General features: G+C 31.5%; 1 protein-coding gene across 1 annotated transcript; it reads left to right on the forward strand.

The window, feature by feature from the left end:
• The first annotated feature begins 7,208 nt into the window (after nucleotides 1-7,208).
• LOC115996006 (MACPF domain-containing protein NSL1) lies at nucleotides 7,209-13,058 on the forward strand. The gene is made up of 7 exons (XM_031235149.1): nucleotides 7,209-7,568; nucleotides 9,021-9,259; nucleotides 10,373-10,577; nucleotides 10,946-11,029; nucleotides 11,138-11,321; nucleotides 11,810-11,976; nucleotides 12,092-13,058. The coding sequence occupies exons 1-7, from the start codon at nucleotides 7,296-7,298 to the stop codon at nucleotides 12,782-12,784; spliced, it is 1,845 nt and encodes a 614-aa protein (XP_031091009.1). The 5' UTR covers nucleotides 7,209-7,295; the 3' UTR covers nucleotides 12,785-13,058.
• Nucleotides 13,059-13,105: the final 47 nt, after the last annotated feature.

Below are 13,105 nucleotides of genomic sequence, written 5' to 3' on the forward strand. Positions count from 1 at the left end.
TAAAATGAAAATGAACTAATATCTATTAATTGGTAATATTACTTCTATATTCACGTATCAATACTATTAATAAAAGTAAAATCCTCCCCTTCAACTTTCGCACACAAAATAATATTATTAATTAATTGGTAAAAACATTAATAATGTTTAATTGGTAACAAAACTTTATTTACCAAATTCTCATAATAATTAAACCATTATAATTGTGAGAATAATGAAAACAAAATCTGCGTAATTTTATAAGAAAAAAATAATTTATTAATTATTATTTACACCAATAATAATAATTCAACTAATTATCTATACTTCTATATATATACTACTATTAATAAAAATAAAATCATTCTTTGTGAAATCTCCACCCAAACAATAGTAATAGTAAAGATAAAATGGAAAAGAAAATTGATTTTACTAATTGATTGAAAATATAAAAAGATCCTAGAAAAAGGAAACATAAATTAGGAAAATTGGAAAAAGGGAAAAGGATATTACTAATTGACTAAAAATTATTTAAAAACATTAAAAATTAATTACACTTTTCTTTTGAAAACTTTAAATTATTTAAATTTTAAAAAATTAACTAAACATGGGTTGTTAGATTTTTAAGATAATTGTTGACAAACAAGTCATATATTATTCAATTAATTGAGTAATACTTTTGCACTAATCTTATAATCAAATAAATGTATACATTCAATACTAGAAATTTTTATAATTTCAATATTGAGTAATACTTTTGCTCTAATTCAAGTAAAAACATCAAAAAAATATAATCGATCCAACCAATTTCATCAATTGCGCTATAAAATATTCGATGTTACAATTTATATAATTGTATGTCGATCCAAATATTCTTAAAATATTATAACAAATCCATTCCGTGCAACGCACGGGCAAAAATACTAGTATGAATTAACGTAAACATATTCAAGTAACTAACTTGAAATGTTGTTGCCTTGTGATTTCTGCCGTCCAATGTTCCAAACCACGTAACACTTGATTAATCTATTTTCCACATGTAATCCTCTCGAGGTCAAAGAATGTGTCTATACTCTATATACTGAATGTACCCCGAACCAGGAACGTAACTATATCAAATTATTTATGACACATTTTTACCTTTTAGAACATATATTTCAATCTATTTATCATTTTTTTTTTTCCGTTTAGCATTTTTAGTAGGTTTCCTACAGGTTACAAGTAATAATATGATAACATAGACTTTTATTCCCTGTCTAGCACCTTGACCAATCTCCACATCATTGTTTATGTTGGAATAAACCCTATTGCCACCGTCAGAGCTCCTGGTCGATGGAAAAATCAGAGAAGAGAGGTGAAGCTGTAAAGCTTCGCTCATTGGTTTACGACGCAGACAACCACTGCTGCTTCGACGTCTATTGTTGGTGTCGTCGTTGCGGTGCTTCGTCGGAGGACTAACCATCACTGCTTGTTTGGATCTTCACCATTGCTCACTTGGGTCCTCAACGACGCCGACAACCACTGCCCCTCAGTTTCACACCTCTTTTTTTTTTTTTTTTTTTTTNTTTTTTTTTTTTTGCATATGATAGTCTCTTATTTTTCAAATTAAATGTTCAAGAAGCTATGGGGATCAAAAAATGCTTGAAGGACTATTAAAGCAAGTATGGGCAATGAGTGAATTTCAATAATAACGGCATCACCTTCGGTAGAAACACAAGCCTAATTGATAGTGAGCTGGTGTTAGGAATTTTGGAGGTGACACAGACTAAGAACTTAGGCAGATACCTCGGATTGTGATCTCTAGTAGGGAGGAATTGCCGGGCTGTGTTCTCCTATATTGAGCAAACGTTGTGTCACCAAATCTATATCTATATATATATTAAAACAGAAGTGCTAGCTTTCCCGCTCATTTTAGTCCAAAAATTTGAAATCGGTCAACATAATAATATAATAATTTCTTATCAGAAATTCTAGCCTTCTTACCATTTCTTATTTATGGCTAAAATTGACAAAATATTCAAAATATGATTCCATTCCTTATTATACACGGAAATTAATGAAATATTTTATTCAATTCAATTCCTGTATGGATTCCTTATTTATTAATAAAATATAAATAAACAACCGGCGGTGCACGAAAAAAATGATAGCATTCAAATTACTTTAATTATATTTTAATTATATTTCAGACATAAACTTACTATTTATATTTTAATTACTTTAATTATATTTTAATTATATTCAAAAATGATGCTGAAATAAACGGTCAAATTAATGAAATATTTTATTCAAATTACTATATGATGTGTATTATAGTATTAAAAAAACATTACTATAATATGTTAATGTACGTAATTAAATTAAATTCTTCTCATGATAATATTCAAAAAAAATTCCAACAATCAAATTACTATATGATGTATATTATAATATTCAAAAAAATATTACTATATTATGTTAATTTACGTAATTAAATTCCTCTCAAGATGATATTAAAAAAAAATAAAAATTCCAACAATCAAATTACTATATGATGTATATTATAGTATTCCAAAAAAATATTACTATATTATATTAATGTACGTAATTAAATTCCTCTCATGATAATATTTTAAAAAAATCCAACGATCAAATTACTATATGATGTATATTATAGTATTAAAAAAATATTACTATATTAGTTAACGTACATAATTAAATTCCTCTCATGATAATATTCAAAAAAAAATTTCAACAATCAAATTACTATATGATGTATTATAGTATTCAAAAAAAAAATTACTATATTATGTTAATATATGTAATTAAATTCCTCTCATGATAATACTCAAAAATAAATAAAAATTCCAACAATTAAATTACTATATGATCTATATTATAGTATTCCAAAAAAAAAATATTACTATATTATGTTAATGTACGTAATTAAATTTCTCTCATGATAATATTCAAAAGAAAAATCCAACAATCAAATTACTATATGATATATATTATAGTATTAAAAAATATTACTATGTTATGTTAATGTACGTAATTAAATTCCTCTCATGAGAATATTCAAAAAAAATTCCAACAATCAAATTACTATATGATGTATATTATAGTATTAAAAAAAATATTACTATATTATGCTAATGTACGTAATTAAATTTCTCTGATAATAATATTCAAAAAAATTCCAACAATCAAATTACTATATGATGTATATTATAGTATTCAAAAAAAAATTACTATATTATGTTAATGTACGTAATTAAATGCTATTCAATTATATGGTTGCGTGTTTGTAGGTTATATATGTATTTATATATATATTAATTTATTTATTTAAAAAATTGAAATCAGTCAACATAATATTACAATACTTAACAAAATTAAATCACAGTACCTATAACATTTTATTTCCATTTAAACAAAATGAAATTATATTTCGGAATTCCCTTGAAATTTGCATATCAATTGAATTCAGTAATCAATATATATATATATATATATATATATATATATATATATATTTATTTATTTATTTATTTATTTATTTATTTATATTAAAACAGAAGTGTTGTTTTTCCGCCCATCTTAAAAAAAATACGTTTGTTTTGAAATTTAAAATTACAATCATTTTTACCTAATTAAATAATTACAAAAATACTATATATGTTAATTTAATTTATAGTAATTATTACCTAAAATATTTATTATACCATGAATCATAGTCTACTTTTAAGTACACTAAACTAATACACCGTATATTCTTTTTTCAACTTAAAATTATGATAATTATTCAAATTCACATATTATTATGCTAATTCACAGATTATTATGCAATATAATTATGCAAATTATTCCAAATTGATTATTACACATATAAAATTATCCTAATGGTTACTTTTGAATAAAATCTTAACAATTACGTTAATTAATAAATTAATTCACACATTATATTTTTATTAAACTATTTGTTTTATACTTGCTGTAATATAGATTTATCTAATCAATCAAAGAAATTAAACATGCACATACTATGAACATAATTTTAAAAAAAAATAAATAAACATACACATATTACATCTATAATTAAACAAAAATAAACATACACATGTTATTTTATTAATAAGAATATATAATCCTTAATTTATATAATTATTCAGATTACATGGACGCCATAATTGGTATAATAATTAATAATATATACTCTTTAATTACCATTAGTAATCATAATAAAATGACCTCATTCTTATTACAATTAATGATAAATTTTTCTGCCCATATAAGAAATTAAACATACACATATTACGGTGGGTAATTAAAAGAAATTAAGCATACTATACACATATTACGTCCATAGTTAAAGGATATTAAATATAAACATATTACGCCCATGTTACCAACTTATATTTAATACTTTAATCTTACTATAATAATTAAACATACGGATCTTCATTTGATTATAGTAAATTTTTATTACTTAAAATAATTCAATTAACCATGCTCTTCCTTCTATTTTTTTTTAGACTTTTCTTAATATAATTTTTAAGTAATCAAATTCAACACTAATATACAAATCTTATAATTTCAAATAAATGTATATACTTTCAAATATTAAAATTGTTTATAATTTCATCATTAATTTTATTATTTAAATATATAATAAAAAAATTTATCCGTGCATCGCACGGGTAATTTACTAGTTGGTACCTAGAACAAGTAGTTGTTGTCCCAGGTTGGCATGGAAGTTCTTTTGAAGACTGTGGCGCAAGTCATGCCAACTTTTGTACCCGACTTTATGAAGGTGAAAAATTCACAATTACTATTCAACATGATCGTTCGGTAAAAAATAGGAATTTTGTCTAATAATTCAATTTGAACCCTTTTTTTTTTAAAAAAAAATTATTATCTAAGTGCAAATATAAAATAAAAATGCAATAATTTTTTTTTTCAAAATATAATATATACAAATTAAATTCAATAAATAAAAAATACAATTTAAAATATAACTTAAAAGTAACATTCTTCAAGTATATTTAGATAGAAAATTATTCATCAAAATATTAATGTCAATTTTTATTTTTTTAATAGAATAAAATTTTTATTCCCAATTGCAATTAAAATCAATATGTGGATTCTAAAAACATAATAGTCAAGTATAAAAGTAATAGATTATATATATAATGTATTTTTAAAAATTTGAGCCCCGAAAAGGTGGGGTCCTGTGCGGTCACCCTATCTTGGCACATGGCTAGGGCGCGGCTGACCCTTCTATTTGAGAGTGCGTGTTAGGTAAATCCAACACTTGTGTAATAGCTTGTAAATCACATAAAACAGATAAATTACACTAGGAAAACCTTATACATGGACTTGAGAGGGTATTGCAAATTAAAGAATTAAATTTAACATGCATGGACAGCTCAGCTGGTACACAAAAGTGAAATTTGTCACAAGATCATAGACCAATGATCGAGTCTCACCAATTTGTCTAGGGTGGGCGACTCCCCCTTCTGTACAAGGAGTCAAATTCAGTTAAGAAATAGGAGGGTGTAAAATCCAACCTTAACTTTCACATCTCTTTTTCTCCATTATATTGTTATTGTACTCTTTATAGGCAAAAGAATTTCTTTTAGGAGTAAGTTCTCTTTTGGACTACATACATTGATTTTGAAACAGCATAATATATGTATTACAGACTGCACCCTACAGAAATGTTGGAGTCAGAGAACTATAAGTTTTGGCTTTTGCCAAATATTATTCCATATACATTGAGATCAAAAGATTTCTCAAAAATTAAAAATTAACATATAATATAATACCCTCCTAATTATGCTATTTTTAATTTGATAGTTTTAAGTTTGGTGATGCTATTGCTTGTCTGGTTCATAGCCGAACAAGTATGACTAATAACTTCAATATTTGATACTATTATTTGTTGTTTGATGGTTTTAATTTTGGTTACATTGTTGTCCGTAGGTTAATTTATAGTCTAATAGAATTTTGATTTTCTTTGCCAATGAAGTAGTATTATTATGAGACTAATGTTGTTTACCATACTAAAATTTTTTCCTTATAATTTTTCTTTCTGTGAATTTGACATGTCACTATTTGATAAGATATATACTTTAGTCTTTCATTAAAAGTTGGTGAGATCAACCAACTACTAGGCACCCAATAATTAGAAGGCATACCATGAGAGGAATTTAGGACAAGAAAAAAAATATTTTTCTATAATAATTATTACTCCGTATTATTGTTGTTGTTGTTAAAATGTTGGCCTTCTTAGCTTAATCTTTCAGTGTAAATATATCATAATTCTATGCTCAAACCATATAGAGAAGAAGAGTAAGAAAGTAGAATATAATAACTCAGGAAATATAAAAACCGTTGGAGTTATAGTGCACAAGGCAACTCACCAAATAAACTCTAGCCCAATATCATTAACCCCATTGAGCAATTGGCAATCATCTCGAAGTGTCCCCTAATTTCGACGGGCGGTTCAATAAGAGCATGATCATCAATGATTTATAATTTTTTTTTATGGAAGAGAAGTGTGGAGGAAAGAGAAGAAAACAGATTTACAATGCGTTGAGCGTATAGTCACGCGCCGCCAATTGAGTGTGTAAATTCATTTTTTCTCTTTTTATCCTAACACATTTATTTTCTTTTTTTTTTGTTTAAACAAAATTTTCTCAGTTGATGATGCTTTAAAGTTCTTCCAATTAAATTCGAGGCTCAATCCCTTGGTACGTAGTTTATAAAGTAAATTGCAATGCAATTTTAAATTACTTTACAATATTATTGATATCTGCTAATACAATTAATTATCAACTGAAAATGGTCAAACTCTCCGTAATCTTCTAAAAATGTTGATAAAGTTTTAAAGAAAATATGGAGAATTATACAGTAATCACGTGGGAGTTGGGACACTGACAAGCCGTAACTCTTAAGCCGCCGCCAGAACATTACCGCCGTTCACATTAGCCACAGTTTACTCAATCAAGTCAAAGTCAACACCGCAGCCAACGCATGGGTGGAGAAATTTCGGTTTACCCAAAAAGCCCCTACACAAAGAATCTATTGCCGTCACTTGTGACCCTCCCCTCAATATTTAAACAGATGAAATGACCATACCACCCAGCTCCACGCCAAAACAGTCGCCACCCTCAGACCCAGCCGAGGGCATTTCAGTCATTCCGCCTTTCAAACCCGTAAACGCAGTCCATCTTTTCTCTCTTCTTTTCTTCGCAAATGAAAAAATTCAGAGTAAAATTTTTTATTTTTATTTTTTCTCTTCAGCTTTGGTGATCGGAGCGGAGCTTCTAGCCATGTCGTTTAACCCGAGTAACAGGATGGACCCACACGCGGCGGCGGAGAGAGCGGTTTCCGTGATCGGATTCGGCTACGACTTGACCGCCGATATCCGGTTGTCAGCTTGCAAGCCCGGCCCGTCCGGGTCGGGGCTCATCGAAATTCAACGGAGCTCCACTAGGGACTTGGTCCTCCCCGCCGGCGTTGTAGTCCCTAACGTCTCCACCTCCATCAAGTGCGATAAGGGCGAACGCACTCGGTTTCGCTCCGATGCTCTTTCTTTTAGTCAGGTAATTTCTCGAAGATTGATTTCCTCTGTGAATTCCCTCTTTTTGAATGATCTCCGAGTATCTACTACTGTGAATAGTGGGAGCTACAGATATCTGTTTACTTGATGTCGGATTACTGCAATTTCTAATGTTTTTTTTTTTTTTTAAGTTTCTAATTTTTGTAATTTGTTGCTAAAATTTACTGTGTTTGGCTGCGAAAAGAGGAATTTAAATTTAGATCATCTATGCGTTGATTATTTGAGTAGATGGGGTGTAATTCAAGGTAAGGCGAAATGTTTTGTAAAATGCAGAATTTCAAGGTTTTTGAAGACTGAAATATGAGAAAACCATAAGGACTTAAAAAATAAAAATAATTTAAAAAAAAAAATTGCTTATACATAGTTGAAAATTTTGAATTTTGGGTACATATTCAGTGTGTTGTGCTTACCAAGCATGTTACTTTATCCTAAATGTAGACATTGTTTGAATGATCATAAATTGGTAAATGGAAATGTAGTACTCAAATGGTAAAAGCTTGGCAAAACACCCATGATGGCATCATCATGTTTGTATTGCAAAATGTGTGCAGTGCATCTTAGTTGAACTTCATGTACATTTTTACTGAGGTAGATGTTCATTTTGAACTCTGGTGATTGTGCGAAATGTATTATATTTATCTCTATTGAACTTCATGTGTATTTCTCTTTAATGTGTCATGTGTGTCCATTTCTGTTGAACTTTATGTTCACTTTGAGTTTTGGTTATTCTTTTGAAGTTATATGTTCTTTTTTAGATGAAATGTAGTACAAGTTCATTTCAATTGAACTCTAGGTTCATTCCAATTGAATTGCATGTTTATTTTTATTTTTTCATGGTGAAATGAACTTGCAATTCAACTAAAATGTATGGGGTGGGGGTGGGGGGGCATACATGTATAAGAAGGAAGTGCACAGTAATGAGTATAGCATACTTATTATTGCTGAGGGAAAATGGTTAGTGAGTATTACTCCCCAGTCCCCACACATGCCAATATGCCATGATCTCATTGGATGAAGAAAAGGGAAAAAAAAAAAGGGACCCCTTTTTTCTAGGCCAATTGGTGCATGCCATGTCAGTGGAGAGTAAAAAGAGGGTGTAAGTGTAGTATTATTGTTGGTAAGTATATGCATTTGCAGTTGCAGTTGGCAAGATTAGTATTCAACATTTTACCAACTGGGGCAGTTTGTTACAATTCAATTTCAACCTTAACCAACTTAGTGATGAACAAAATGCGGAGATGTTTACAAGTGGCATGTCTGCCTCCCTTCAATTTCTGTTAGAATTTTTGCCTTAAGCTTTTTAGCCCCTTACTGCTGTTCTATTGGCCTGCAAATTAATGGCATTTGCTTGGAAGAGTTTGACTTTTGTACTTGGCCCCAAAAGTTTCTTATTTTTTTTTGGAAAATTAAACAAACTATTTCCCCTTGTCTACAGATGTCAGAGCAGTTCAACCAGGAACTATCTTTATCTGGTAAAATACCTTCTGGTCTATATAATGCAATGTTTGGTCACAAGGGGTGCTGGCAAAAGGATGCTGCAAGCACAAAACTTCTTGCTTTTGATGGTTGGTTCATTTCCTTGTATAATGTTGAGTTGGTGCGGAGCCAAGTTGCTCTATCTGAGCAATTGAAAAGAGAAGTTCCTTCTTCTTGGGATCCTCCTGCCCTTGCTGAGTAAGATCATTATGCTGAAGCTGATTGTTTGAAAAATTATAATACCAGAAGCCAGAATGTTCTTAATAAGAAGCTCATAAATTAAAATCACCTTTACAGTATAGATTCCAGTCATTCCACTGTGAAAAAAGTATGCAATCTAGGCAGACGTATCTGGACATTTTTAGTTTCTATCTTCACTGGCCTTGACTTATTCATCACTTCTAGTACCAGGTTTTTTTAATATATGATCTCCACCTGTAGTTTGGAAATGTTTGACTTATTGGGTGGCAATTTTTTAAGATAGTTGTTTAGTTTCTTCAATGATCATGAACTTAACAAAAATGGAAAAAAGAAAGTCTTTTTCTGTGTGCTTGCACTTGCTGACAATGGCAATTAACAGTGTAGGGAGTTAGGTGCAAATGCATGAACAAATAATGAGCGTAAAAGTAATGTCCATGCACCCAGAATAAGATCAGATATTACAGCACTTATTTAAAAGCCAAATTTAGTAATTGGCTCTAAGCTGTTGGAAATGTTTGAATTTCCTTAGATTTGATGCCTTTTTCTCCCTCAATGAGAAATATGCATGGTTGAAAAAATCGCTAGGCGTTCAGGGGTGCCTAGGCGGCGATTAATATGCCCTAGGCGCCCGTGTATTTTTTATTTTTAAAAAATTTGTTTAAAATTTTTTTAATTTTTTAAGGCTTGATAATTAAAAACTATTTAATACTTTAATAGTTAATACTAAAATATTAAATATTAACCTAAAAAACAACTAGAGTTTGAACAATTTAGGGTTATTTCGCTCAAACCGATGTCATTTTGAGTGAAATACCCCATTTAAAAAAGAAGGGAACAATAGCTAATCGGCCGACTAGGCGACCTAGTCGGTGCCTAGACGGCTTAGGCGGCCTAGTCAGGCACCTAGTTGGCCAGCTGCCTAGACCACTGATTTTGGTGATACGCTAGGTAGTCGGCCAGCGCCTAGCGCCTAAGGGCCGATTAATCGAGCCTAGGCGGGATTTTTGCAACAATGGAAATATGACCTGCAAATAATCATCTCACTACTTCAAGTATCCTCCTAGTTGCTGGAGACCCACTGATTATGAAACTAATGGGATGATTCTCCAGATTTATTGAAAAATATGGAACCCATGTTATTGTTGGGGTAAAGATGGGAGGAAAGGATGTAATTCACATAAAGCAGCTTCACAATTCAAATCTTGAGCCGACTGAAGTGCAGAAATTGTTAAAACAATTAGCCGATGAAAGGTTTTCAAATGATGTAAATGGGAGCTTGATATCAAATACCAATACATCTACAGGAAAACTCAAGGTAACTGTACCTTAGAATTACCTTGACATTCTTCACCCTCCTGTTTTACTGTTTTCTGTTTAGATATCTTAACAGTTAACATGTCCTGTTAGAGGATTTTGTTCAGATACATAATAAAAAGTGACATGATCACACTGAAATGACTAGTAAACTTGTGAAACTAGATTGCAATTCCAATGGTACTGAGGGATACTTGAAAACAAAAGATCAAGATATGGCAATACATTCTTGTATCTTGTGAAGAAGAAAACATTGAGAATTCTTTTGCATAAAAGAACCTGGGAGAACACTTTATACAAGAACTGTTTAATACATAGGAAGCTACTTAAGCCACCCAGCGCTGATTGAATTCTTTTTTCTGTTCCCAGGCTGAAAAATCTATGCTATGGGATGCTAGTTTACCAGTTGCACGTTCCATGATACCAACTATCACATCACACTCAAAGAATGATGTAAGCCTTCAATCTTTGCAATGCCTCTTGCTTTTATACCAAATTTGTGATTTTTCTTTTTCTTTCTAAACTAGATATTTCAAGCTAAGACAATGTATCCCATTGCAGGATATAATAAGCATTCATATTCGTCGGGGAGGCGTTGATTATGGCCAAAGTCATAGCCAGTGGCTTTCTACAGTATCAGAGAATCCTAATGTTATATCCATGTCCTTTGTGCCTATTGCTTCACTTTTAAGTGGTGTTCGGGGTAGTGGATTCTTAAGCCATGCAATGAACTTGTACCTCCGATGTGAGTATTCTACATTCTCTATTTAATACTCCATATCTTTTTCCTTTTTTGTTTTTTTTTTTAATAGAGGAAGGCTACAAGCCTACAAATTTTGTAACTTGTGATACACCGAGGCGTTTTTTTTGGATTCCAAGTTGGTGGATCATATGGGTTGTGAATAGTTATGCATGGTTTTCCTGTAGCTTTGAAGACAAATTTCCATCAGTTAAAGTTTGATCAATTAATTGATACTCCGTATATATGTAGTCCACTGTCCATTGCCTGTAATACCCACCTTCTGCATGAGTGTTCAGGTTGAAGTTTCATTCCTATTTCCTATTAATTGAGCATTAACACCAAGTAATCTTTTACATATGGGTGTAAGTGAAGGTGTGCTTTCAATTACAGGAACAGATATATCCTTCATTCTTTTTGAAGTTATACTAACAGTGGCCACTATATGACTTGAACAATAGTTATACTCTGTATCTGATAACAAATTTGTGCAGACAAACCACCACTAGAAGAACTCCAACAATTTCTGGAATTTCAGTTACCTCGACAATGGGCTCCAGCATATGGTGATCTTCCTCTTGGTCATCGTCGCAGAAAACAGAGCTCTCCATCATTGCAATTCACTTTTATGGGCCCAAAACTATTTGTAAATACCGAGAAGGTGAATTTTTGCAGTTTAGAACAACGTTTTCTGTTCATTATTGACTTCGCAACTGCATCTTTTATCAAGTTGAATGTTTCACGAGAGATTTAAAATAACATATAGAACCTTGCAGGTTGAGTCTGGAAACCGACCAGTAACTGGAATTCGCTTATACCTGGAAGGTAAAAGGAGCGATCACCTAGCTATCCACCTACAGCATTTGTCAACCCTTCCACAAAGTCTGCAATTAACAGATGATCTCACCTATGAGCCCGTTGATGAGCATTTTGAACGAGGCTATTTTGAACCCGTGAAATGGAGCATATTTTCACATGTTTGCACAGCTCCGATTGAGTGCCATGGAACCCGGATAGATGATTTTGCTTCAATAGCGACCAAGGCCTGGTTTGAGGTGAAGGCTATTGGCATGAAGAAGGTCCTATTCCTGAGGCTTGGATTCTCGATGGTGGCATCTGCTACTATCCGCAGGTCAGAGTGGGACGAACCAATGAGTTCAACTCGCAAATCAGGGCTGATTTCTTTGCTGATCACCACGCCATTCAGCACAAAGCTAACACAACCCGATAAACAACCGGCAAAAGTGGATTTGAACTCGGCTGTTTACCCCGCGGGCCCACCTACGCCAGCAAGACCTCCAAAGATGTCACACTTTGTGGATACGAAAGAAATGGTGAGAGGCCCCGAGGAGTCACCAGGGTACTGGGTGGTGACTGGTGCAAGGCTCTTCGTCGAGGACAGCAGGATAAGAATCAAAGTGAAGTACTCACTGCTGACCATAATGTCAGAGGACTCATTCTTGATATGAGACATCCAAGCCATTTTAGATTGCAGCATCAAACGTGTTACTTTCTACATTTCATCGTGTACTATAAACCAAACATTTGTTACTGGGGAGTGGGGAGAGATTGCATATTGTAGCAAGGTTGTCTTTTGTTAAAAATCTAGTCATTGCAGTAGTAATTTGTAAAGAATCATCACAGTTCAGAGAAAGCATTCAATTTCTGGAGCAAAAGCCCATTTGGTAGTGCTCCAATGTTCAGTTCAGAGATGAAAAGTGATTTTTTGTTTGTGCTCAAAAATTAATCAGACTGGAAATGTATTATTTCTATTGTAATAATTAATTGAA

The sequence above is a fragment of the Ipomoea triloba genome, chromosome 1 (assembly GCF_003576645.1).
Source record: "Ipomoea triloba cultivar NCNSP0323 chromosome 1, ASM357664v1".
In the NCBI taxonomy this organism is placed as follows: domain Eukaryota; kingdom Viridiplantae; phylum Streptophyta; class Magnoliopsida; order Solanales; family Convolvulaceae; genus Ipomoea; species Ipomoea triloba.